The 27730-nt window shown below is 41.6% G+C and overlaps 1 protein-coding gene across 2 annotated transcripts; it reads right to left on the bottom strand.

The window, feature by feature from the left end:
* Positions 1 to 4230: 4230 nt before the first annotated feature.
* On the bottom strand, positions 4231 to 26044 carry LOC137140266 (trace amine-associated receptor 13c-like). Of its 2 annotated transcripts, none has more exons than XM_067528508.1 (3): positions 25635 to 26044; positions 8251 to 13709; positions 4231 to 7985 (listed from the first exon to the last, which is right to left on the bottom strand). In XM_067528508.1, the coding sequence occupies exons 2-3, from the start codon at positions 8424 to 8426 to the stop codon at positions 7175 to 7177; spliced, it is 987 nt and encodes a 328-aa protein (XP_067384609.1). In that variant the 5' UTR covers positions 8427 to 13709; positions 25635 to 26044; the 3' UTR covers positions 4231 to 7174. The 2 variants fall into 2 exon arrangements, 1 of the variants encoding a protein (XP_067384609.1); XR_010916436.1 differs by having other exon boundaries at positions 7861 to 7985; positions 13586 to 13709.
* Positions 26045 to 27730: the final 1686 nt, after the last annotated feature.

The following is a 27730-nucleotide window of genomic DNA, read 5'->3' as shown; positions in this document are numbered from 1 at the left end:
GTAGGCTTGGAGGTACTGATGAGCGGAGCAACACTCTCCACCAACCCCCAGACCCGACTGCTAGTTTCCACCACTCCTTTAAATTCATCAGTTTCTCTTCCCCTGCAGGCCCTAATTGATTCTTGTGGAGAGCACAGTTTACTTGACACCTCTCTAGCTAAACAGTTCTCTTTCCCTTTTATTCCTCTAGGCTGGACATTAAGAGACAGAACATTAGATGGATTATTGGTCACTGAGATCACCAACAAGACAGCCCCTCTGTTCCTGTTAGTGTCTACTAACCATCAAGAAAATGTATCCTTTTTCATAATGTCCTCTCCCCAAAACTCCATAGTCCTTGGTTATTCCTGGTTAAAGAAACATAATCCTCACATAAACTGGTACTTCAAAATAACTGGCTGTGGAAATTCGTGTTATCATTGCTGTCTACTCTCAGTCCCGTTTCCTGGTCATCACCCAACACCACCAACAATCCGCCCACACCCGATTTATCGCTCGTTCCCCCAGCCTCTCACAACCTCGCACCAGCCTTCAATAAATCGTGAGCACGTTCACTTCCTCCCCACCATCCCTATGAATGCGCCATAAATCTTCAGCCTGGAGCATCATTACCCACAAGCCGCTTAGCAACCTCTCTGGCCCTGAGAAAGAAGCCATACGGGAGTCCATGCAGGCTGGCCTTATCCTTCCATCCTTTTCCCCAGTCGCTGCTGGGTTCTTTGTCAAGTAGGACAAAACCCTCCGCCCACGCATTGATTACCGAGGAGTGTTTAAATGTGTACAAGTTTAATCCATCTTCACTAAATCAGATCTCAGAAATGCTTACCACCTGGTTTGGATCCACGAGGGAGATTAGTGGAAGACCGCCTTCAACCACCCCTCTCGGCCAGTTCGAATACCTGGTTATGCCTTTCGGCCTGACAAATTGTGAACGCCTCAGAGGTTGGCATGGGCGCAACCGGACGCTGTGGCCCTGTGCCTTCTGCAGGGAGAAACTACCCAGTGGGTGATCGCGAGATTCTGGCTGTGAAACTGGCACTAGAAGAGTGGCGCCATTTGTTAGAGGGGGCGCCACAACCATTTATAATCTGGACTGATCACAAGAACCTCGCTCACATAAGAAATGCTAAGCGCCTCAACTCACGCCAAGCCTGATGGTCACTCTTCTTTGACCGCTTCAATTTTTCCCTCACCTACTGAGCCGAGTCAAGAAACATCAATCCTGATGCTTTGTCCTGCATCCACACCTTGGAAAGCTCTTCCCATGACCCTGAGCCCGTTCTCTCCCCTTTTGTAGGAGATCGAGCGAACAGGCCAGCAGCGGGAGCCAGACCCCGGTACCTGACCCCCTGGCCTCCTGTTCATTCCATCTCTGGTCTGATCCCAAGTTCTCCAGTGGGCCCACTCCTCTAAACTCCCCTGTCACCCCGGGGCAGACCGCTCCATAGACCTCCTCCAGTGACAAGAAGTGTTGACCATTGTAAGTGTAGACCATTTCTCCAAAGCAGCCCACTTCAGCACCCTACCAAAACTGCCCTTCACCACATCTATTGCTTGGTCCCGTCTCTTACTCTGGGTCCACTTAATAACTCAGGAAGTGTGACATGTTGTCCCCTTGCTTGCATGGGTTTCCTCCCACAGCCCAGAGAAATGCATGTTAGGTTAACTAGTGACTCTAATTTAACCGCAGGTGTGAATGTGAATGTTGCCCCATAAACAGACAGGAGACCTGTCCAGAGTGGACCCTGCCGCTCGCCCTATGACAGCTGGGATAGACTTCAACCCCCCTAGACCGCTTTGATATCAACATGGATATTGATCTAAATTAACTGATTGTTTTTTTGTTTCAGTGTTATCAAACTCCTTTCTGGTGGCGGCACACAGATCTTCAGCCGCACTCCAATGTGCTGGTTTTATAATGATCGGTCCTACTCTTTCAGAATTTCCAACTGCAGTGCAAACCCCTACCCCTAACCACCAAATCACTATAAATAATGGGTAGCACATCCTCAATATGTAGCACATATTTACACAGCATCCTCCATTAGGTCTTATCTTTTTGCTTGTTCTTCTATTTTATAGTATATTATTTAACAATTATGTACTTATTCTTGTATTCTTACTCCTGACTGTTGTACAGCCAGTTGTGATGGTTTCCGTGAAAAGTGCCATGTAAATAATAACATTATTCTTAGTGTATTGAATCAAATAAACTGGTGTGTATGTGGTGCAATATACTAGTTTTTCTGTATGTCATTTTCACTTATTACTCCATTACTGAAAAGTCTCATTTTCTGCAGGCACTGTATATACATCATAATAAATAGATCATGTGAATATTTAGCCTAGGTAAATGATTATACCCCGCTGATGCAAAACAACTGTTATTGACTTTATTGCCACTGAAATTCTAAAAAATGCATTAAAATATGTGCAATAACTGAACATCAGGTCTCCTCTTTATGAAAACAACATGTTTACTGCAGAAAGAGTGAGTCTCTTCTGCACCAATTACAAACTCGAATCGGTGTACAGCCTGCACCTAATTACTACATGAACAAAGTTAAAACTGACAGAATTAAACAATAACATTTCCTTATTGGCAATCTGACACTTCAGAGAAAAGGTTATGTTTCTTCTTAATGTGCACATGGTTGCCCTCTACAATAGGATGGCCTCACAAGAATTGGGATGCAGAATTTTAAGTGTAACAATAAGTTTAACAGATTTTCTAAACCAGGGGTAGAATAAGGCGTAGATCACAGGGTTTAGACAGGAGTTAAAAAATACCAGAAATAAAATGAACCTGTAGGTTGAATAATTCATCATGATGTCGTAGCCAGAAAGAGACACACAATATGGTGGACAATAGCACATAATAAACACAGCAACAACACCACCAAGAGTCCTGGCTGCTTTCAGCTCTGATTTCTTCACAGTTACAGTCACTGATCTCTGCAGTTTGACAGCTGTAATGTGGGAGCGCATGGCACGAGCCTGAGACACAGCCACCACAAACACTCTCACATACAGAATGATGATGGTGGAAATGGGGAGGATGAAGGCAAATACAAGGTCAACTGATGTGTTTATATTAATCACACACTGTCCATAGCAGGAGTTATACCTGCCTGGTTGTTTCAGATTGTCATATAAAAAAATCAAGCTGTAGAAAACAGAGTAATTCCAACACAGCAGAACACAGATCTGAACCCTCCTCTGAGTGATTCTGCTGGAATAATGCAGAGGGTCACAGATAGCAACATAACGGTCGACTGATATCAGCACCATGTTTACCTCTGAGGCAGAGACAGTGATAAAGGGTAACAGAAAATACAAAACACAAACCAGTTCACCCAGGAACCAGCAGGGCTCTGTTAATAGGATCTGAAACGGCATCACAAAGAGGCCCACAAGGAAGTCTGAGACAGCCAGAGAGAGGATGATGAGGTTGGTGGGAGTGTGGAGCTGCCTGCAATGACACAATATCATCACTGTGAATATTACAAACACCAACAACATTATCACCAACAGTTTCTTATTCATAGCAACCATAACAGTGTTAGGTAATATATATACGGTCAGTTATTCAAATGGATTTAAGTACAACCACACATTAATCCCAAAACATGTATCTGTGCCTGAAGTGGGAGATGGAGATGATGACCAGCAGGTTAAGAACCACAGTGAGCAGAGAGACGAACAACAGCAGAATGTAAATGAACATTGACCCAGACTGAGGATGCATGCGTTTTTTGCAAGACTTGTTGAGGAGCTGTGGGAAACAGAGTTCAGCTTCATCCAAAGATCTTATCATTATGGAGAGAGGAGGAGGTGAGCAGCTGCTTTGTGAGGTATGTGTCAAACACATAGAAGAGAGAGTTACCTCTCCTGTTATCCCACTGCCTCTTTTCTCTCGTCTTTAATTCTCTCTCTTGCACCGATCTTCCTCCTCCCTCAGGCTATGCATCATACTCATCACCTGCAACTTTGTCACCCTGAAACCCCCTTTTTTTATGATGCAACAGTTCACTTTTGGTTTCTTTTGGGAGTGTGAGATTCTTAGAAAATGAAAACATTAAAAGTTATTGCTCAGTTTGATTGAGTTAATGAAAAAAACAAGGTAGAAATCTTGATGGTTCAAAGGAAAACTTTATTTTTAAATTAAATTTATAAATTTAAAATATAGTATAGTATAGTATAGTATAGTTTAGTATAGTAGGGGTGACGGTTCATAAGAAATCTAATGCTAAACAGAAGTTCAAGGTTCATCACGAGTCGGTTCACGTTTCAAATCGACAAACCCACTGAGAAACCAACTCTGGTAATTGGCAGCTCTATAGTGAGAAACGTGAAGTTAGAGACTCCAGCGGCCATAGTCAAGTGTCTTCCTGGGGCCAGAGCGGGCGACGGTTAATCATATTTGAAACTCCTGACTAAAGATAAACGTAAATACAGTGAGATTATTATTGACACGGGAGTTAATGAAGAGTGATTACGCAACTCACTACTGATTACAGTCACTGAAGTGAACGTTGAATGGGTGTGTAACTTTGCCAAAACAGTGTTGGACTCTTCACCCCGTTTCTTGTTGACTCCGTTACCTGTTTTTGGTTCAAGGTTTGACTTGGTTTTTTCACCTTTTGTCAGTCATTCCCTGTGTGTATGTTCTGTCAGGTGAGGGTATGACTGGTTTTCTAGTGTGGTCAGGTTTAGTTGAGAATTTCATGAATGTTTAGTTTTTCCAGTGTTATTTTTCAGGATCTTGGTTTAGTCCTCGTTTAGTTCATTTTTGACAGACATGTACACCCGCATGTTGTCATTCAACCGCTGGCTGTCTAGGTGGTGTCCAGCAAATGATGTGGGCAACATAGATAATTGGAAAAGTTTTGGGGGGTAGAGGTGGCAAACGCCAAAACCCGCCAGGCACAACACAAATTGATAGAACTACTGTCTGTGCTTGGTGGACATAGTTTCTGGTCAATTTAGGAAATTCTACGTAACAAGCAGCACTGCTTTTTGGGATGTTACAATATAGTTGGGCTCTAACTGTTTAGAGAAAAGGAATCTTCACTTATGCTAAGCTTTGTACGTGGGCTCTTGGTCGTCCCTGGGCTTTTTTCCAATTAACTGTCTTTTATCAGTAAGTAAACCAACTTTTTTCTTCAATCTAGACATTCTTCCCTTCTGCAGTTCACGGTAAAGTTGTGTTGCATGTTGCCATCATTTTGCTGTGCACATTTCACAGTACAGAACTTTTATCTTTTGCCAATGAAAACAAGGAAATGATGTCACATAATAAACACATTCATCTGCATTAAAGTATCAGTAAATACTGGCAGCATATGGCACAAAGTATCTTTACTTTCACCTGTTCCCAGGTTGGTGTTGTGCTTGTACTTGTGATTTAAGTGATCACTGGATATGGCATCAGTTTGTCAGAAGGGATTCACATTTAAATTGTCAGATGCTTTTCTCTACATTTATCTGCATTTTGTTCAGTGTATTTAAATTCATAGTTGTTCTGTTGGGGTAAATAAATGCACCCCTCATCTTCTGTCTCTCTCTCTCTCCGTCATTCCTCTTTAGGATCTAGCATGTGGGAAACGTGCTGCCTTTCTAGTGTTGATATACACCAATCAGGCATAACATTATGAACTGCCTCAGTATTTATTGTGATTTGATGTAAAAAGTCAACTAGCCTCCTTCACTTATTTCAGAGTGGAAATAATTGCCCGTCACCTCTACACCCCTTCACTCTTACTGCTCGGTAAAGAGGTCTGCGTCACAGGGATACTTGGAAAGGAAGCAGTCAGAAACTAGGCCAAGTGGCCACGGCTTGAAATGAACATTTCAGCACAATTTGCACCTGGAACACAAAGATTTGAGATCTGACACAATAAAAAAACTCGGGTACCGGCATAAAAATGCTCTGCAAATTAACGACCTATAAGAGGAAACGATGAAAACACTCGCTAAACGATCCAAAAGTGTACAACCAAATGTGTCACAGGTTCTGGTGGACACTGAGACAGCCACGGTCCCAAACCAGCTATGAGCTGTGAGTCCCCATCAGCAGCAAACAGGAGAACAGAGATCAGGGATAGAGGCTGATTTCACGCTCATTCTTCTTAAATTCACCTAGTTTCCATTTGATTAAGGAGACATTGAGTCCATCTGTGGACTTTGCTGTTGTAGATATGTATGAAGAAATTCTCACTTAGTTGTGAGTTTATTTGACTCAAACTCCATCTAACCCCACAGTTCTGCAGTAAATCTTCCTTCATGAAGTTGATAATGCTCAGTTTTTGTTCAGACTCAGAGGAGTTGATTCAGTTGATTCAGTTTTTTGTGCTGCTGTTGAACTGCAGTGCAGATTGTTTTTTTTCTAGTATTTTGTCCAGCACAAATGTACCACTGGTTACATAACACAGTTTTAGCTTTTATAGTATTTAAACTACAGTAAATTAAACTGCGTATTCAAATTCTATGTACAATAAATATCCATCACAGTCAATCGGAAGGTTAGAATTAGCAGGCTGTGTAGTTTTGCAGTGATGCATTTATTAACCAAACAGAGACGACTAAATAAGTAGGTTATACTAAATTAATCTTTTCAACTTAAAAACAGAGAAATTATAACCTACATAATTATAAAAAGAAGAAATCATGGCATGAAATTGTCCGGGTGGTCATAATGTTATGCCTGATCGGTGTATAAAATAAATTGATTTGATTGCTCTGGTCTCGGGGTCTTTCTCTAGAGATTGTCTCGGTCTCGATACACTAAGGTCTTGTTCATGACTTCGTCTCTGTAGTTTGTAGTTAAGTTGCATAGGAACAGAATTTTTAGGACACAGGACATTTTATAATCGGTATGTTGATTTATCAAGTTGTCTTTCACTGTACTGCCTTTAACGGCTGATGAAGAGAAAACCATATATTGATCATCGTACAGTCATAAATTATCTGTGGCAGACAGAAACTGAAAAGCTGTTTGTAAAATACCAGTGAATATGCACAACATTAATAAACTGTAGATAAGATGAACTTTTCTTTATAAACACGTTTACAGATGTAGAATCCTCCTCAGTCACTAACGCAGCAAAAGAGTGTAATAATAAATTTTAACATATTTGAAAGTTTCTTTTTTTAGTTACTCAACAGTTTCTCTCTACAGTACATTTCTCTCATTGGAGCAAGGCTGAAGTATTTCAAGTGTAACAATGACTTTGACAGATTTTCTAAACCAGGGATAAAAAAATGCATAGATAACAGGGTTTAGACAGGAGTTAATATATACCAGAAAAACAATGACAGCATTTATTGAAGAACCCATCATGATGCTATTGCCAGAGAGTGAGACGCAATAATATGGACAGATACATATGAGAAACACAGCAACAACAACTCCAAGAGTCCTGGCTGCTTTTAGCTCTGATTTCTTCACAGTTACAGTCACTGATCTCTGCAGTTTGACAGCTGTAATGTGGGAGCGCATGGCACGAGCCTGAGACACAGCCACCACAAACACTCTCACATACAGAATGATGATGGTGGAAATGGGAAATATAAAGCATAACACAATGTCAACATCTCCCAGTATGTTAATCACACATTCTCCATAGCAGGAGTTATACCTGCCTGGTTCTATCAGGTTATTAAATAAGGCAAGAAAACTGTAGAAAACAGCATAATTCCAACACAGCAGAACACAGATCTGAACTCTCTTATGAGTGATTCTGGTGGAATAATGCAGAGGGTCACAGATAGCAACATAACGGTCGACTGATATCAGCACCATGTTTACTACTGAGGCATAGACAATAATAAAGGCTATAAAATACTGAAGGACACAAACCAGGTCACCAACCAGCCAGCAGGGTTCTGTTAAGAGGATTTGAAACGGCATCACAATGAGGCCCACAAGGAAGTCTGAGACAGCCAGAGAGAGGATGATGACGTTGGTGGGAGAGTGGAGCTGCCTGCAATGAGACAATATGATCACTGTGAAGATTAAAAACAGCAACAACATTATCACCAGAAGAAGCTATTGTTGTTTTAGAGCAGTAATAACAGCTAAATCTAACCAACTACATTTGCCTCATTTTTACCACGAGAAAATATTTTGTAAAGACAGTTTGTTCTACAGTGTCTCACAGTAGAATCTGAACATCATACACAGAAAATGTGGTGGTTGTATGCAATGCTTACAAACAAAACTTCAAATCAAATCAAATGTATCTGTGCCTGAAGTGGGAGATGGAGATGATGACCAGCAGGTTAAGAACCACAGTGAGCAGAGAGATAAAGAACAGCACAATGTAAATGAGCATCGACTCAGAGTGAGGACGAGTGTGTTTCTTGCAGGAAGTGTTGAGGAGCTGTGGGAAACAGAGTTCAGCTTCATCCAGTGTCTCCATCATCAGGGAGAGAAGAGAAGAAGCTGCTCACTCGCAGCTTTGTGAGCAAAGCTCTGTTTCATACAGCTGATATATATATATATCTCTCCACATGTTCTCTCCTACATCCCTTCCCGTGTTTCAGTTTCTCCCTTGGACACTGATCTTCTTTCTCCCACATGCTGTAGGCCTCTTCATCATCATCATCACCACCACCACTTCTCTCTGGAGTAACAGGTTGCTCTTGATTTGCTTTGGCTGATACAAGGACTCCTGTTATTGCATCATTAGTCATGGCCTTGTTTCAAAGATAATGTAAAAAGTAAAAAACAAAAAACAAAACAGCATATCCAAGATTATTATTTAATCCAGTTTGTATTTGTTACGTTTTACGTTCAGTTATACAATTACAGTAAGGAAGATTTGTATCTAACAAAGCCCATCAGATAACACCATTGTGTGCCCTCACAGCTAAGATGAGATAGACTGAAGACTTGTCCAAGGTGGACCCCACCTCTCGCCCTATGAGCTGGGTTAGACTCCAGCCCCCTGTGACTCTGAACAGGATAAATGGTTACAGATAATGGATAAATGGATGAAGCAATGAGTTGAAAAAACCTAAAATGGTCAAGAGAAACTGCAAAGTTGCATAATAATTCTATGTGGATTTGTCACACTGAGTGCCCTCTTCAAGAGTAAACATTTGACTTGGTCATTGACCCATTCTGTATACAAAAACAGGAAGGCTCACTTTGATGCTTATAAGTGTATGACATAATCATGATACATTAAAGCAGAATAGATGGTGGCCGACCCGAAGGCAGGGGCAGGCACAGGACCCGGCGAAGCGTCAGCAGGCCCGGAAAAAGGATCAGTCAGAACCAGAGGTGGCGTTGACGCTTTCGGGAGCAGAAACCGAAGTAGGATCAGAGTCGGGGACAGGCGGGGCGTCGACCAACCCAGAGGCAGGTGCCGGAGCACGGTCAGGACCAGGACAGGCGTCGGCCGGCCCAGTGAAAGGAACAGGATCAGAGTCTGAAACGGGCTAACAGGCTATTTAATAAGGGACAGGTCGCAGAAGCTGATAGAGAATCTTTTGAACCAGGAGAGAGAGAAGAAGAGGGGTCAGGGGGAGGTGATTAACAGGAGAGTTAAGGTTACTGGACGTAGGAGGCTGACACATGCTGATGACCTGAGGTTTTGAACTTCTCAGTGGAATTTCAAGTGCTCGCTTGGGACCAGGCCCACAGAGACAACGCTGCCCTGCAAACTTTTTTGTCAAGGTCTGAATCATCATGTGAGGGACAAGCTTGCATGCAGGGATCCACCCAATTCCCTGGACGAGTTCATTAAACTAGACATCCACAACCGCGAGAGGCGGAGAGAGAAAGGGCCTGAGACCAGCACCCGCCTTCCAAGACCTGCGAGATTCCCCTCAGCCCATTGCCCCTTTCCTTGCCTGGATCTAGTTCTCTGCTGCCTCCTAAACCACCAGCGGAGCCAATGGAGTTGGCCCACACACGCCTGTCCCCCACTGAGCGATAAATGCTTTTACTGTGGCTTGGTCGGACACTTCATTGCTCATTGCCCATAGCAGCAAAAGGGGAGCTCGTCAGTAGGCTTGGAGGTACTGATGAGCGGAGCAACACTCCCCACCAATCCCCAGACCCGACTGCTAGTCTCCACCACTCCTTTAAATCCATCAGTTTCTCTTCCCCTGCAGGCCCTAATTGATTCTGGTGCAGAGCATAGTTTACTTGACACCTCTCTAGCTAAACAGTTCTCCTTCCCTTTTATTCCTCTAGGCTGGACATCAAGAGACAGAACATAAGGTGGATTATTGGTCACTGAGATCACCAACAAGACAGCCCCTCTGCTCCTGTTAGTGTCTACTAATCATCAAGAAAATGTATCCTTTTTCATAATGTCCTCTCCCCAAAACTCCATAGTCCTTGGTTATTCCTGGTTAAAGAAACATAATCCTCACATAAACTGATCCTTCAAAATCATTGGCTGTGGAATGTCGTGTTATTATTGCTGTCTACTCTCAGTCCCGTTTCCTGGTCATCACCCACCACCACCAACAATCCGCCCACACCTGATTTGTCTCTCATTCCCCCAGCCTCTCACAACCTCGCACCAGCCTTCAATAAATCGGGAGCACGTTCACTCCCTCCCCACCATCCCTATGAATGCGCCATAAATCTTCAGCCTGGAGCATCATTACCCACAAGCCGCTTAGCAACCTCTCTGGCCCTGAGAAAGAAGCCATACGGGAGTCCATGCAGGCTGGCCTTATCCTTCCATCCTTTAGCCCAGTCGCTGCTGGGTTCTTTGTCAAGTAGGACAAAACCCTCCGCCCACGCAATGATTATCGAGTACTAAATAATATCACAATCAAAAACAAAAACTCTCCCTCTGTTGAATTAGGTGTTTAAATGTCTACAAGTTTAATCCATCTTTACTAAATCAGATCTCAGAAATGCTTACCACCTGGTTTGGATCCAAAAAGGAGATTAGTGGAAGACCGCCTTCAACCACCCCTCTCGGCCAGTTCGAATACCTGGTTATGCCTTTCGGCCTGACAAATGGTAAACGGCTCAGAGGTTGGCATGGGCGCAACCGGACGCTGTGGCCCTGTGCCTTCATCTGCAGAGAGGAACTACCCAGTGGGTGATCGCGAGATTCTGGCTGTGAAACTGGCACTAGAAGAGTGGCGCCATTTGTTGGAGGGGGCGCCACAACCATTTATCATCTGGACTGATCACAAGAACCTCGCTCACATAAGAAATGCTAAGCGCCTCAACTCACGCCAAGCCTGATGGTCACTCTTCTTCGATCGCTTCAATTTTTCCCTCACCTACTGAGCCAAGTCAAGAAACATCAATCCTGATGCTTTGTCCTGCATCCACACCCTGGAAAGCTCTTCCCATGACCCTGAGCCCGTTCTCTCCCCTTTTGTAGGCGATCCAGCGAACAGCCCAGCAGCGGGAGCCAGACCCCGGTACCTGACCCCCTGGCCTCCTGTTCATTCCATCTCTGGTCTGATCCCAAGTTCTCCAGTGGGCCCACTGCTCAAAACTCCCCTGTCACCCCGGGCAGACCGCTCCATAGACCTCCTCCAGTGACAAGAAGTGTTGACCATTGTAAGTGTAGACCATTTCTCCAAAGCAGCCCACTTCAGCACCCTACCAAAACTGCCCACAACCACAGAAACCACTCATCTACTTGTCCAGCATGTATTCTACCTTCATGGCAACCCCTGTGACATCATGTCAGACAGGTGTCCACAATTTGTGCTTTCAATAAACTGCCTTTCACCACATCTATTGCTTGGTCCCGTCTCTTACTCTGGGTCCACTTAATAACTATAGACTCAGGAAGTGTGACATGTTGTCCCCTTGCTTGCATGGGTTTCCTCCCACAGCCCAGAGATATGCATGTTAGGTTAACTAGTGACTCTAATTTAACCACAGGTGTGAATGTGAATGTTGGCCCTGAAACAGACAGGAGACCTGTCCAGAGTGGACCCTGCTGCTCGCCCTATGACAGCTGGGATAGACTTCAGCCCCCCTAGACCGCTTTGATCTCAACATGGATATTGATCTAAATTAACTGATTGTTTTTTTGTTTCAGTGTTATTATCAAACTCCTTTCTGGTGGCGGCACACAGATCTTCAGCAGCACTCCAATGTGCTGGTTTTATAATGATCGGTCCTACCCTTTCAGAATTTCCTACTGCAGTGCAAAGCCCCTACCCCTAACCACCAAATCACTATAAATAATGGGTAGCACATCCTCAATATGTAGCACATATTTACACAGCATCCTCCATTAGGTCTTATCCTTTTGCTTGTTCTTCTATTTTATAGTATATTATTTAACAATTATCTACTTATTCTTGTATTCTTACTCCTGACTGTTGTACAGCCAGTTGTGATGGTTTTCGTGAAATGTGCCATGTAAATATTACCATTATTCTTAGTGTATTGAAATGAATGAACTGGTGTGTATGTGGTGCAATATGCTAGTTTTTCTGTATGTCCTTTTCACTTATTACTCCATTACTGAATATTACTCTGCGTTACTACAGCAAGTCTCATTTTCTGCATGCACTGTATATACATCATAATAAATAGATCATGTCATTATTTAGCCTAGGTGAATGATTATACCCCGCTGATGCAAAACAACTGTTATTGACTTCATTGCCACTGAAATTCTAAAAAAAATGCATTAAAATATATGCAATAACTGAATATCAAGTGCTCATTATATATGTGATGAACACCTCTTTATGAAAACAACATGTTCACTGCAGAAAGAGTGAGTCTCTTCTGCACCAATTACAAACTCAAATCGGTGTACAGCCTGCACCTAATTACTACATGAACAAAGTCAAAACTGACAGAATTAAACAATAACATTTCCTTATTGGCAATCTGACACTTCAGAGAAAAGGTTATGTTTCTTCTTAATGTGCACATGGTTGCTCTCTACAATAGGATGGCCTCACAAGAATTGGGATGCAGTATTTTAAGTGTAACAATAAGTTTAACAGATTTTCTAAACCAGGGGTAGAATAAGGCGTAGATCACAGGGTTTAGACAGGAGTTAAAAAATACCAGAAATAAAATGAACCTGTAGGTTGAATAATTCATCATGATGTCATAGCCAGAAAGAGACACACAATATGGTGGACAATAGCACATAATAAACACAGCAACAACACCACCAAGAGTCCTGGCTGCTTTCAGCTCTGATTTCTTCACAGTTACAGTCACTGATCTCTGCAGTTTGACAGCTGTAATGTGGGAGCGCATGGCACGAGCCTGAGACACAGCCACCACAAACACTCTCACATACAGAATGATGATGGTGGAAATGGGGATGATGAAGTCAAATACAAGGTCAACTGATGTGTTTATATTAATCACACACTGTCCATAGCAGGAGTTATACCTGCCTGGTTGTTTCAGATTGTCATATAAAAAAATCAAGCTGTAGAAAACAGAGTAATTCCAACACAGCAGAACACAGATCTGAACCCTCCTCTGAGTGATTCTGCTGGAATAATGCAGAGGGTCACAGATAGCAACATAACGGTCGACTGATATCAGCACCATGTTTACCTCTGAGGCAGAGACAGTGATAAAGGGTAACAGAAAATACAAAACACAAACCAGTTCACCCAGGAACCAGCAGGGCTCTGTTAATAGGATCTGAAACGGCATCACAAAGAGGCCCACAAGGAAGTCTGAGACAGCCAGAGAGAGGATGATGAGGTTGGTGGGAGTGTGGAGCTGCCTGCAATGACACAATATCATCACTGTGAATATTACAAACACCAACAACATTATCACCAACAGTTTCTTATTCATAGCAACCATAACAGTGTTAGGTAATATATATACGGTCAGTTATTCAAATGGATTTAAGTACAACCACACATTAATCCCAAAACATGTATCTGTGCCTGAAGTGGGAGATGGAGATGATGACCAGCAGGTTAAGAACCACAGTGAGCAGAGAGACGAACAACAGCAGAATGTAAATGAACATTGACCCAGACTGAGGATGCATGCGTTTTTTGCAAGACTTGTTGAGGAGCTGTGGGAAACAGAGTTCAGCTTCATCCAAAGATCTTATCATTATGGAGAGAGGAGGAGGTGAGCAGCTGCTTTGTGAGGTATGTGTCAAACACATAGAAGAGAGAGTTACCTCTCCTGTTATCCCACTGCCTCTTTTCTCTCGTCTTTAATTCTCTCTCTTGCACCGATCTTCCTCCTCCCTCAGGCTATGCATCATACTCATCACCTGCAACTTTGTCACCCTGAAACCCCCTTTTTTTATGATGCAACAGTTCACTTTTGGTTTCTTTTGGGAGTGTGAGATTCTTAGAAAATGAAAACATTAAAAGTTATTGCTCAGTTTGATTGAGTTAATGAAAAAAACAAGGTAGAAATCTTGATGGTTCAAAGGAAAACTTTATTTTTAAATTAAATTTATAAATTTAAAATATAGCATAGTATAGTATAGTATAGTATAGTATAGTATAGTTTAGTATAGTAGGGGTGACGGTTCATAAGAAATCTAATGCTAAACAGAAGTTCAAGGTTCATCACGAGTCGGTTCACGTTTCAAATCGACAAACCCACTGAGAAACCAACTCTGGTAATTGGCAGCTCTATAGTGAGAAACGTGAAGTTAGAGACTCCAGCGGCCATAGTCAAGTGTCTTCCTGGGGCCAGAGCGGGCGACGGTTAATCATATTTGAAACTCCTGACTAAAGATAAACGTAAATACAGTGAGATTATTATTGACACGGGAGTTAATGAAGAGTGATTACGCAACTCACTACTGATTACAGTCACTGAAGTGAACGTTGAATGGGTGTGTAACTTTGCCAAAACAGTGTTGGACTCTTCACCCCGTTTCTTGTTGACTCCGTTACCTGTTTTTGGTTCAAGGTTTGACTTGGTTTTTTCACCTTTTGTCAGTCATTCCCTGTGTGTATGTTCTGTCAGGTGAGGGTATGACTGGTTTTCTAGTGTGGTCAGGTTTAGTTGAGAATTTCATGAATGTTTAGTTTTTCCAGTGTTATTTTTCAGGATCTTGGTTTAGTCCTCGTTTAGTTCATTTTTGACAGACATGTACACCCGCATGTTGTCATTCAACCGCTGGCTGTCTAGGTGGTGTCCAGCAAATGATGTGGGCAACATAGATAATTGGAAAAGTTTTGGGGGGTAGAGGTGGCAAACGCCAAAACCCGCCAGGCACAACACAAATTGATAGAACTACTGTCTGTGCTTGGTGGACATAGTTTCTGGTCAATTTAGGAAATTCTACGTAACAAGCAGCACTGCTTTTTGGGATGTTACAATATAGTTGGGCTCTAACTGTTTAGAGAAAAGGAATCTTCACTTATGCTAAGCTGTGTACGTGGGCTCTTGGTCGTCCCTGGGCTTTGTTCCAATTAACTGTCTTTTATCAGTAAGTAAACCAACTTTTTTTCTTCAATCTAGACATTCTTCTCTTCTGCAGTTCAAGGTAAAGTTGTGTTGCATGTTGCCATCATGTTGCTGTGCACATTTCACAGTGCAGCACTTTTTTCTTTTGCTAATGAAAACAAGGAAATTACGTCACATATTAAACACATTAATCTGCATTAAAGTATCAGTAAATACTGGCAGCATATGGCACAAAGTATCTTTACTTTCACCTGTTCCCAGGTTGGTGTTGTGCTTGTACTTGTGATTTAAGTGATCACTGGATGTGCCATCAGTTTGTCAGAAGGGATTCACATTTAAATTGTCATATGCTTTTCTCTACATTTATCTACATTTTGTTCAGTGTATTTAAATTCATAGTTGTTCTGTCGAGGTAAATAAATGCACCCCTCATCTTCTGTCTCTCTCTCTCTCTGTCATTCCTCTTTATGATGTAGCATGTGGGAAACGTGCTGCCTTTCTAGTGTTGATACAATGGAAAAACTGGTTGCATTTGTTACTTCTAGGTTGGACTACTGTAATTCCCTACTTTCAGGATGCCCCAGTAACTCCCTAAAGAGCCTGCAATTAATCCAAAATGCTGCAGCAATAGTGCTGACTGGAATTAGCAAGAGAGATCATATTTCATCTTCACTAGCTTCTCTCCATTGGCTTCCCATTAAATCTAGAATAGAATTTAAAACCCTGCTTTTTACATATAAAACTTTGAATGATCAGGCTTTATTAGAAGGTAAACACTGCATGTAGTAAGCAGAGAGAGGAGGTGACAACATTGAACAAAGGTCACCAGCTGAAATCCAATCTTGCATATTATGATGACAGTAGATCTGCACTGTATTTACATTTCAAAATGCACTTTTTCTAAAGTTTGACTGAAATTCATAAAGCTATTTCGCCCTTCTTTCTATGTCATAATGTCATTTTTTTAATTACAAGTCTACAGTAATCCAGAATTTAAAAAAAAAAAAGAAAAAAAAGAAAGACACGTTGAATCATTCTCTCTATGTTCAGATAAATATGTCAAACAAAGGTAACTTCTCTAAAGGACATCTGACGATGACTGCTGTGGATTTTATAAATTAAATCCATAAAATAACGAGATCTTCACAAATGAGAAGGTTCTAATAAGTGTTTTGATGTAAAGCCATTTGGCATTTCAATTTAATTTATATGAATCTTTTAACATTTAAATCTTAAGTCTTACGTTAATGCTCTATAATAAATTAATATATATGTTTATGTATTTTATTGTTTCATATCATAAGAGATAATATACAGTGTAACATGAAGAGAACTTACTGATGTTTCTGTTTCTTTTTTCAGGAAGTGGAAGAAATATTTTAATTGAATAGTTTAAAAAAGAATTGTCTGAATGCAGCCCAACTGACTGGTCAGTGGATCCTTTGCCACATTTTAAATTCTTACAATAAAAATGATGTTAAAAAGAAAACAGATTTGGTCCATTAGTCCACATCACTACAAATAACATGTTAAATAATAGCATTTTTTTTTTTTTATTGGTCAGCACTTACTGTCTCATTTTAGTCAATCCTGGTATTTTCATTAAAGTATGTTGGCCTGATAGGAGCTGGGACGCAGTATCTCAAGCGTAACAATGAGTTTTACAGATTTTCTAAACCAGGGGTAGAAAAGACCATAGATCACAGGGTTTAAACTGGAGTTAAACAATACAAGAAAAACAATAAAGAGGTTATTTGAGGAACCCAAAATGATGCCATAGCCAGAGAGACACACACAATAATAAGGACAGTAACACATGAGAAACACAGCAACAACAACTCCAAGAGTCCTGGCTGCTTTCAGCTCTGATTTCTTCACAGTTACAGTCACTGATCTCTGCAGTTTGACAGCTGTAATGTGGGAGCGCATGGCACGAGCCTGAGACACAGCCACCACAAACACTCTCACATACAGAATGATGATGGTGGAAACGGGAAAGACGAAGGCTAGCACAAGGTCTACATCTCCCATTATCTTAATCACACATTCTCCATAGCAGGAGTTATACCTGCCTGGTTGTTTTAGGTTATCAGATAACAGCAGAAAGCTGAAGGAAACAGTAAATCCAACACAGCAGAACACACATCTGAACTCTCTTCAGAGTGACTTTAGTGGAGTAATGCAGAGGGTCACAGATAGCAACATAACGGTCGACTGATATCAGCACCATGTTTACTACTGAGGCACAGACAGTGATAGCAAGTAATTAATAAAACAGAACACAAACCAGGTCACCTAGGAACCAGCAGGGTTCTGCTAGGAGAATTTGACACGGCATCACAAAGCAGCCCACAAGGAAGTCTGAGACAGCCAGAGAGAGCAGGAGGAGGTTAGTGGGAGAGTGGAGCTGCCTGGAGGGAGAGAATGTTATTACTGTGATATTACAGTCAGTAATATCTTTAACATAAATTGTTTTATGAACAGCAATGACATTAGAAATTACAGTGTTTATAAAGACTGTTTACAAGTAACCATCTTACCAAACCACTAGGATGTGATGCTCAGAATTCACTTACTATTACTTCTACTACAACAACATTATATCACAGCTAAAACATGTATCTGTGCCTGAAGTGGGAGATGGAAATGATGACCAGCAGGTTAAGAACCACAGTGAGCAGAGAGATGAAGGACAGCAGAATGTAAATGAGCATCGACTCAGAGTGAGAACGAGTGCATTTCTTGCAGGAAGTGTTGAGGAGCTGTGGGAAACAGAGTTCAGCTTCATCCAATGTCTCCATTATCAGAGAGAAAGACGAGGAGCTGAAGCTCCTGAACACTTGCAGCTTTCTGAGCAAAGTTCTTTATTATCCCACAGATTTTTCTCTCTTCTTTCCCCCCACCTCCCTCCCCTATTTTACCCTGGAGTAACAGGTTGTTTTTATTCTCTTTTGGCTGATGCAAGTACTTTACTGACTAAAGCCTCTATCACGGCCAGTTTACATGTACTTATAGTTCTTTGTTATCAGTTCCAGTCTCACATACATAGATCAATGTGCACCGATGTGGTGCATTACACTTCTTAGTAACCCATGTCCTCTCAGATCTTCCTGAGGCCGCTGGCCCTATCTACTTTGGGGACCTAAGATAGTTTTTTGTTTGGTTTTGTTTTTGTGGGTGTTTGCAATGTGAATAAATACAGCACTATAATGTCACTGAGGAACACCAAGCTACTGATTCAGGCATGTGAACGACTCCAGAGTCAAAATGAAAACACAGAAGTAGAAACTGTCACAAAACACATTAATACAATGGAGAAAAACATTAAGCTAACAGGGAATTGCCTGGCCTCTTTGAATATTAACTTACACAGAAAACCTCCAGCTACTCAAACTGGGCCTTTGTCGCGTCCACAAAAAGATCCAGTAGCAGCAAGCTCACAACAGACAGGAAAAACAAGGACAACAAACAGAACGACATCATTATTCCATAAGTTGCTGCAGTATCTGAAAAATCAGGTGAATCTTCAATAAACACCACATCCCTGCACGTTTCAAACCCAGTAACATGCTGAGCCAGAAGCTGGTCCACCTCAAGGACAAAACACCCAGAAATAAGCAGAGCAATGCAGTCTATGTCCAATGTACTAAGTAATTTACAGATCTGAACATTGGAGAAGCTAATCAACCACTTCACAAAGACAAGGCACAACACAGAAAAGCCAGCTCCACAGGACAAGACTTATCTGCATCTGAAAGCCCATGTCCACATTCCGGAGAGGGACGGCCATTATTTCGAATGAGGTGCCAAGGAATTGACTTATGTCAGACTTGAATGACCCTCTCAACAGAGGAGGTGGCCTACAACAACTCTTATTAAGCACTTACAATGAGCTTCTTTCACACTCCGGTGACTCCATCAAAACACATCAGAACTGAGCGGACAACCAACCACCAGGACACCATCGAAGTGTCAACTACTGAACCACACCACAGTGTCTCCATACATGTCAAGGCTTCAAATGAGACATCTTCAAAGACACAAGAAAATTATATTTGCAAATGAACATGATAGAAAATGTAGCCCGTCTACCCTCCTTTAGGTGTATGAGGGGCCCTGAGTTCTTTTACTTAGCTCTAAACACATTTGTGATTACTTGAATTTTTTTTTTTTTTTTTATACTCTTGCGTTTCGCTGGGTATTTTATTACACCTGTAAAAGCAGATTATTACCAACTTCAAATACACTAGTTTACTCACCCTTTAACACTTCTTTTTAGAACAACAACAGACAGTACAGAGTGTCCTTCCACATTTTTCTAACCCTTTCCAATCTTAATTACAAACACCTCTATGTATAATGGTAATTGGCTGATCTCGGCCGTTTCCTGGCTCATCATATGTCAACCTAACAACCGGTTTCACTGCTCTCTTGGATCGTGAGTCCAGCCCTCAAATAGGGCAATTAATTTAATTAATTACAAATAGGGTCTTCATCTTTCTCACAATTTCCTTGGTCGGGATCACTTTCACTTTCTGAAGAATCTTGGCCAGGCTCATGCTCTTCTTCATCAAGAGATTCCACCTCAGAACCAGTCTCCTTGTGACTTTCATCTGATTGTGCCTGAGCAATTACCTCTTCTTCTAGACAAGCTGAGGGATAAACAGGGCTCCTAGTATTTTGCTCCGTTTCCTGAGTATGTACAGAAGTGTCTGAGAGGTCTGCAGTACTCAGAGTGGACGAGTCTGAATCTAGAACATCTTGCAAAATTGTCTGTACGTCTGGTGAGGTTTGCTTTCATTTCCCGTGAGTTTCTGCTCTGGTCTTTGGCCTGACAGGTGAATCATCATCCTTCTTGGTCTCAGGAAACCACATGTTACCCTGTTGGTAGGATGTGGTCTCTGTGGATTGTTTTGATATCTCCTCTTCCATTCTCAAGCTTGACCTAATAAACAGGAAGGTTGGGCATCTTTCCCTCTACAATGTAAGGAATAGAATTCTATCAACTCTGCAGCTTGTGTTTGCCTTTCAGCACCAAGTTTTTGAACAGGACTCTATCACCGACTTCCAGGGACTGAAAACTAACTCTTTTGTCACATGATCTTTTATTTCTTTGGTGAGTCTTGTCTGCTGCTTAAGAGGCTAATTGGTACGCTCTCTGCAAGTCCCCCTGCAACCTTGCTACATATCTTGAATGACCATCTCCCTTCCCGTCTGAAGACGTTCCAAAACACACATCTACAGGAAGTCTAGCTTCTTGGCCAAACATCAAGAAATAGGGTGAAAACCCTGTAGCATCACACTTAGTACTGTTGTATGCATGGACCAAATAAGCCACATGCTGGCCCCAATGACATTACTCTTCTTGGGTCAAAGTTCCCAGCATAGAGAGTAAAGTTCTGTTGAATCTCTCCGGCTGAGGATCCCCTTGTGGGTGATGTGGAGTAGTCCGTGACTTTCGCACTCCCATCACCTTCTAAAGATCTCTGATCAGGTGACTCTCAAAGTCTCTACCCTGGTCTGAATGAATCCTTGCAGGCAGACCATGGTGACAAAATACCTGTCCACTAAGATCTTTGCCACAGTCTGAGCCTTCTTATTTTTGGTGGGGAAAGCTTGGGCATAACATGTAAAATGGTCTGTGACAATTAACACATTGCTCATTCCTTGGGAAGGTGTCCTAAATCATCATGCAAGGACTTCAACACAGTCCCATGAAATTCTTTTGGTAAGACAAGCTGAGTGAACTCTTCACCTGATGGCCGTTTACCCATCCGATAAAGTATCCCTTCTTTCTGGATCAATTTGTCCGCTTCTCGTTTCAACTGTGAAAGTTCTGGATCGTTTAGGGTATTCTCAGGCCATTTCTGTTGCTCAACTGCTTGAATAGAGGGCCCAATAACTGAGTCAGCTTTCTGTGCATGTAGGAGTTCTGGCTTTGACAGGTGCTCTAATGACCTTAAGTTCACGTGCATTAGGAAAGTGTAGATGTCAGGAACACAATCGGGGGATTCTCCCAACTGATCCACATATCTGGTTGGACCGTCTATAGCTCTAGGGGTGCAGACTCTTTGACAGATAGTCTTTACCCCATCCTGTGGGATGGTCTCCCATTCCAAGCAGTCATCTTCATCAGGAAAGTTTCTGGAGAGGAGGTCAGCATCTATGTTGTGCTTACCTGGTCATTATCGTAAATAAAAATCATAGGTTGATAAGGCGGCGAGCCATCTGTGTCCTACCACATTAAGAGTTGTTGTCAGAACATACTGTGAACTGAGCCCCATACAGGTAATCATGGAACTTGTCCACAACGGCCCACTTAAGAATACAGGAATTCAAGCTGATGTACTGGATAGCGCTTTTCAGACTGCCTCAGCTTACTGCTAGCAAATGCAACCGGTCTTACTTCCTCAGGATACTCTTGGTAGAGAACAGCTCCAATCCCCTTTAAGCTAGCATCCGCATGGGGGATGTAGGGTCGATGAGGATCAACAAACGCTACTACAGGTGCATGGGTCAGACAGTAGATGATCTGATGAAATGCATCAGTACAAGACTGGTCCCATCTGTCACCAAATGGCTCTGACTCTCTCAGATAGCTCTTAGTAGGGTCATTGTTGTGCTTCCTGCTCTTTTGGGTTGGGGCATAACCTTTGGTTAGCTCGTTCAGTGGCTTGACAATGGAGGCATAGTTCGCTATAAACCTCCGATAATACCCACAGAATCCCAAAAATGATTTTAGGGTTCTCAGGTCAATAGGTTGTGGCCAGTTAGTAACAGCCTCAATCTTCGCTGGATCGGGTGAGACACTATCTGCAGACACAACTGTCCAAGATATTTCACCTTTGACTGACAAAACTGACATTTATCAAGAGATATTTTCAGTCCAGCCTCCGCAAGTCGGTCAAGAACTTTGAGAAGTCTCTCCTCATGTTCCTCTAAAGTCTTTTCAAAGACAATCAGGTAATCAAGGTAAGCAAGAACTTGAAGCAGGTTCATGTCACCAACCGTTTTTTCCATTAATCATTGGAAAGTAGCAGGGGCTCCAGTAATGCCCTGTGGCATTCGTTCAAACTGAAAGAACCCCAGGGGGCAGATGAATGTCATCTTCTCCTTGTCTTCCTCAGCCATGGTTATTTATTAATAGCCACTTCTCAAGTCAAGAACAGAGAACCACTTGCTTCCAGACAAAGAGTCCAGTACATCATCAATGCAAGGTGTAGTGTACTGATCTGGCACTTTACGGCTGTTCAGTAGTCGGTAATCAATACACATCCTTGTGGTCCCATTTTTCTTTCTGACGATAACTATGGGTGAAGCATAGGGGCTGCGAGACTCTTCAAAATTACCAGCACATAGGAGCTTTTGGGGGTGCTTTCTCACATCATCGATGTCTGCAGCAGTCCAGCGGCGAGAACGCTGTCGGAAGGGTCTGGGGTCAGACAGTGGAATGGTGTGTTCCACCCCTTTAGCTAATCCTACATCTCATTCAGTCAGAGAAAATACATTTGTTCTTTGGGACAGCTTCTGCTTCAGCCTCTCCTTCCAATCCTCTGAAACTGTTGAGTCTCCAAAATTAATCATGCCGACATCAAAACCTACTGGTGGTGTCATGTCAAGGGGAACAGCTGTCATCTGCATCAGTATCAGCAATTTCCCCAACACTGTCTGCTTGTATTCCTAGTGTCTGTGTGATGTCCAAGCCATTGCCTCTGCATTGTTTCACTAAACTTCTGACATGACTGGTATTTGTTCCAACAGTAACAGGGGTTTGTTCTGTAGTCCGTGGACTGGGGCAGATAAGTGCCAGAACAGTTACAGTTTTACAGCTGCCAGTGACTTTGGCTGATTACTCAAGGTCAACCACGGTAAGGGTAGCTGTCTTCAGATTCACTCAAACCCCAGAGAGCCAATCCAGCCACAGGATGTACTGGAACATCGCACAGGTGCTTTTGATACCATGACTTAAAGATAACAGTAACCTGAGAGCCACCGTCAAACAGACCATCATAGAGATGCCCATTAACTGGACTATGCTGGGTGGGCCAATCAATCCTTCAGGTAGGCTTGCATGTTCTGGTGTTATCACCAGGCCTTTCTTGACACTGCAGTTCCTATCACCCCCTGGCAGGTTTGTAGATGGCTGACTTCCTTTAGACACTTTAAGGGCCTGAATCAGTCTTTTAATAACTTTGCTTTAATTCTCTTGATAGTGGCACCTTGCTGCAAAATGTTCATTTTCTCCACACCGGTAGTAAAACTGCTCCTCAGATGGTCTTGAGGTTTGGGTGGAGAGATTGGCTACTTCGGGGGCAACTTCTACTGTTGAAGCAATAGCTGGGCTGAGTGGACTATCTGCTGTTGTGACATTCTTACTGAGCTTAAGTTGTAATCTTTTTGTAAAGCTCTGAGCTCACTGTCTTGATCTTTTTCACCTGCTGGGGATGAGACTGAAAGTCTACTATCACTGTCGTTTTGGGTTTCTGCCGGTGAAACAACAACCGATGCAGCAATAGACTTGAGCTCTTTAATTTCAGCTTTAAGGCTTTGGATCTCTGTTTGTCTTACATCAGCGGTCTGGTCTGTCTTGTATTTATATGGTGTGCAGAAGTGCTGATTTTCCTTCGTGAAGCCTCATATTCCTCTTCAGCATGTATTTCACTCAAGAGTTGTAAGAAGGTGGGTGGATCAGTCTTTCTTTCCCTTAAATGCAGCTGGATCAACATTAAGTTAGCAGCAACTGCTCCTCTTAGAAGTTGTTGTAATTGAGCTCTATTCACGTTACTGTGAGGAAGACCTTCTCTCTTAACAACCTTAGAGAAAGAGCTCCAACCGTCGGAGAAAATCTGACAGTTTCTCTTTAGGCTGTTGCTGCATCAGCTGAAAAGCAAAGTACAGATCATCAACTGATTCTGCTGTCCTAAAGGCACTTTCGATTGCCTGTAAGTACTTTGCAGGGCTAGCATCAGGATTACTGACTCGTATGGCTTTAGCTATTTATAGTGCTGGACCCTTTAAACTTTCCATCACCTGCGTTTTTTCTCTCTGTCTGTACATTCACTCTCCTCTACCATGAGCCATGCTTGCTCCAGTCAATGATCAAGCTGCTCTTCACCTGCTGTAACAGGATGTGTTCCTGAGAAGATGCGCAGTCTGCGATATCCACCTTCAGACAGAGGTTTATTAGTTTTTACCAAAATATCACCAAAAGCCTGTAGCACTAAATCAGCTGTACTTGTTGACATCTGTCCACCTGGGAGTAGAGCTATAATGTCCTCCATTGTTTTCTCTTCAGCCTGCAACAGCAATTTTAAGTTGCTATGAAAGTTCTCTTCCACAGCTGGGGCGTTATCTATAGTTACTAATGTCCATGCTTCTCCACCTTCAGGAAGGTGCACATCAGGTGGAACACTTGCTACAGTTAGGGCTTCTTTACATTCACACAGAACCATAAGGCTGTTAAGTTCTTCATTAAAGATTCTTCCCCTTACACTCACTCTACTGAGGCACTTGATGGTCTCAAGAGTCTCTTCAATACATGCTATTTCCACCTCTTTTGGGACAATTACTAATAGTCCATGAGCCTTATCCAAACCGTCACTTCTGCACCATCTTTTCAGCTCAAAAACTAAGTCAGGGGTATCTGTCATGGTTTTGGAATATTATTCAAATATGTATTTATTCTTACTGAATACCCAAGACTAATCCCAGCGGTGCCTCCATTTATGCAGCCCGTCTACTCTCCTTTAGGTGTATGAGGGGCCCTGAGTTCTTTTACTTAGCTCTAAACACATTTTTAATTACTTGAATATTTTTGTTTTTATATGGGTTTCGCTGGGTATTTTATTACACCTGTAAAAGCAGATTATTACTAATAATTAGTTTACCCACCCTTTAACACTTCTTTTTAGAACTGGGATATTTATCTGAAATTATTAAAACAATAACATCACAAAACAGTTATAGTTTAAACTTAAATCCCTATTTAATTGAAAAGTCTTAAAATGTTTACATTCCTTATTCCCAAATAAAATATATTCTCAAATACATGGCAGAGTATCAGAACAAAAGATACATTTACCCTTCAGGACTGTTTAACCTGAGTCACAAATGCTTTAACTGTCCTTTTATCAACCAAAAAAATAGTTGCAGACCTGATTCGATGCTCGGGGACGTTGTGACCAAAAACTCAGTGGCCGTTTTCACTCCAACAAGAGCAACAAACAAAATAAAATAAATAAAATGTGATACCTTTTCTGACCTTTTCTGACAGGTGTCAGCAATATGCCCAACCAATCCTGCTACTCCCTCTGTCTCCGTCTCCGTTTCCGAGTTAGACGTCTGTAGAGCCTGTCCAAAGGTTTCTATGATCTCCAGATCAGCAACAGTTCAACACGGCGCGTGTAGCTGGGTTAGCTTGGTTAGCTTGGTTAGCTAGCTGCCTCCCTCGGTTGACGCTGTTACTACTCCTCATCGGATTGACGAGCAGGTCCTCTCCTGATAAACGCTTCGTATTTCTAGCTGAAATACTTAAGTCCATCAGAAAAAACTGTACACTTACAGATTATCGAGCTGACAATCTAACTCTGTGACTACAGGTTACTAGTACACAGCTTCTAACTTTTTCCTTCACACTTAACTCGTTAGCTCGTTAACGTCCTCTCGCTCTCTCCCGATCAACACTCTCAGTGCAAGTTCAGCATCCACTTCCGTTAACAAAATAAAATCCCACGTTATCGCCTCAAAAAGATACCACATACAAAACATTTGAAACATTTTAACCCATGAATTCAACATTTTAAATCAGAAACATTTTACAACAAAAATATATATATATATAATTTGACCCAGTTTTACCTATTTATCTGTGCATTTTAACATATTTATTTATCTAACAAACCTTGTTTATTTATTTAAATCAGTTAATAAAATATTTAAAATATTTAAATTTATCACTGGGCTACAATGATATTCAGAATCTGAATGACTGGTTTAGGGGAACTTGTTTTTCCTCAGACAAGGAACAACAGTTTTCAAAAGGACAATTTAGGGACCTGAACAGTTTGTTGGGGCTCTAGGTAAAAATGTATGCGTCATAAAAATGCTCTGCTTAAGATATTGAAAATAAAATACACACCACACAATAACTTTATGATTGATTTATAGCACGCCTTTCCAAATTTCTTTGCATCTAAATTTCATAATTTAGCATTCTTAGCTTGACAGTTAGCTTAGTAGTACACAGCTTTGTTTCAGTTTACTAAAGTATTGTCCTAATTGGCTGATTATTTGCAGCCTAGTAGCTAAGCTAACAAGTTGCCTTCTGGTGTCCTGACTCTGACTCCAGCAAAGCTGGACACATCAGGCTGCTCTGCTAACGTAGTTCGCTAAGTTAGCTCATGTTAAATATCAAAGTAAACAAAACTTCAAATATCAAAGTAATGGTACCCAACCGTCTTTTCACCACAATTAAGTCCACACTAGCAGCATATAGTTATTACTATCTAGCATTATATTTAAATTTGTTATCTGCTCCACTTACCACTTTCATGCTTTTTTCTCTCCCGTAATCATATCTCCTCTTCATTTTCATCAGCTGGTTTTCCTTGTTTCATTAGACATTGACAAAAAGGCAGTTTACTATATAAGTGGAGTATTTATATTGTAAAAGAGAAAAAGCTGATTAGCAAGAAAGACAAAAACAAGAATAACTTTTAAAAACAATTCCATTTTATGAGATTCAAGCGCAAAAAAAAGAACAGATAGAAAGTTTTAGTTTTAAGATTTCAGTACAAAGCTTCGGAAGAGTTCTGTTTTTTTTTTTTTATATATTGGACATGAGGCTGCTAAGTTGGGTAACTTGATGGTTACAGAGCTGAAAATGCCATAATTAAAATGAATGTGGTGGCCAAAACATTAGAACCACCTCCACTTACAGTACTCTCCAGTACGACCCCACTTCCCACTTTGACCTCAATAATAAACACATGGTAGTACTATCACCTTTCTGACAGTTTCAAACTAAAAACTGAGAAGTTATAACATTGCGTTTATGTCTCATTTCAGTCAATTCTGGTAATTTCATTAAAGCATGTTGGCCTGATAGGAGCTGGGACGCAGTATCTCAAGTGTAACAATGAGTTTTACTGATTTTCTAAACCAGGGGTAGAAAAGACCATAGATCACAGGGTTTAAACTGGAGTTAAAAAATACAAGAAAAACAATAAAGAGGTTATTTGAGGAACCCAAAATGATGTCATAGCCAGAGACTGAGACACAACAACATGGACAGTAACACATGAGAAACACAGCAACAACAACTCCAAGAGTCCTGGCTGCTTTCAGCTCTGATTTCTT

Source organism: Channa argus, chromosome 13 (genome assembly GCF_033026475.1).
Source record: "Channa argus isolate prfri chromosome 13, Channa argus male v1.0, whole genome shotgun sequence".
NCBI lineage: Eukaryota > Metazoa > Chordata > Actinopteri > Anabantiformes > Channidae > Channa > Channa argus.
This window is presented reverse-complemented; position numbering and strand designations above follow the sequence as displayed.

Bases quoted from the DNA above. Each gene is read 5' to 3' on its own strand.
- LOC137140266 (XM_067528508.1), bottom strand. From the start codon at position 8,426: ATGATGGAGACACTGGATGAAGCTGAACTCTGTTTCCCACAGCTCCTC. The intron at 7,986-8,250 runs GCACAGATACAT...GTCTCATTGCAG, and splicing joins ATCTCCATCTCCCACTTCAG to GCAGCTCCACTCTCCCACCA.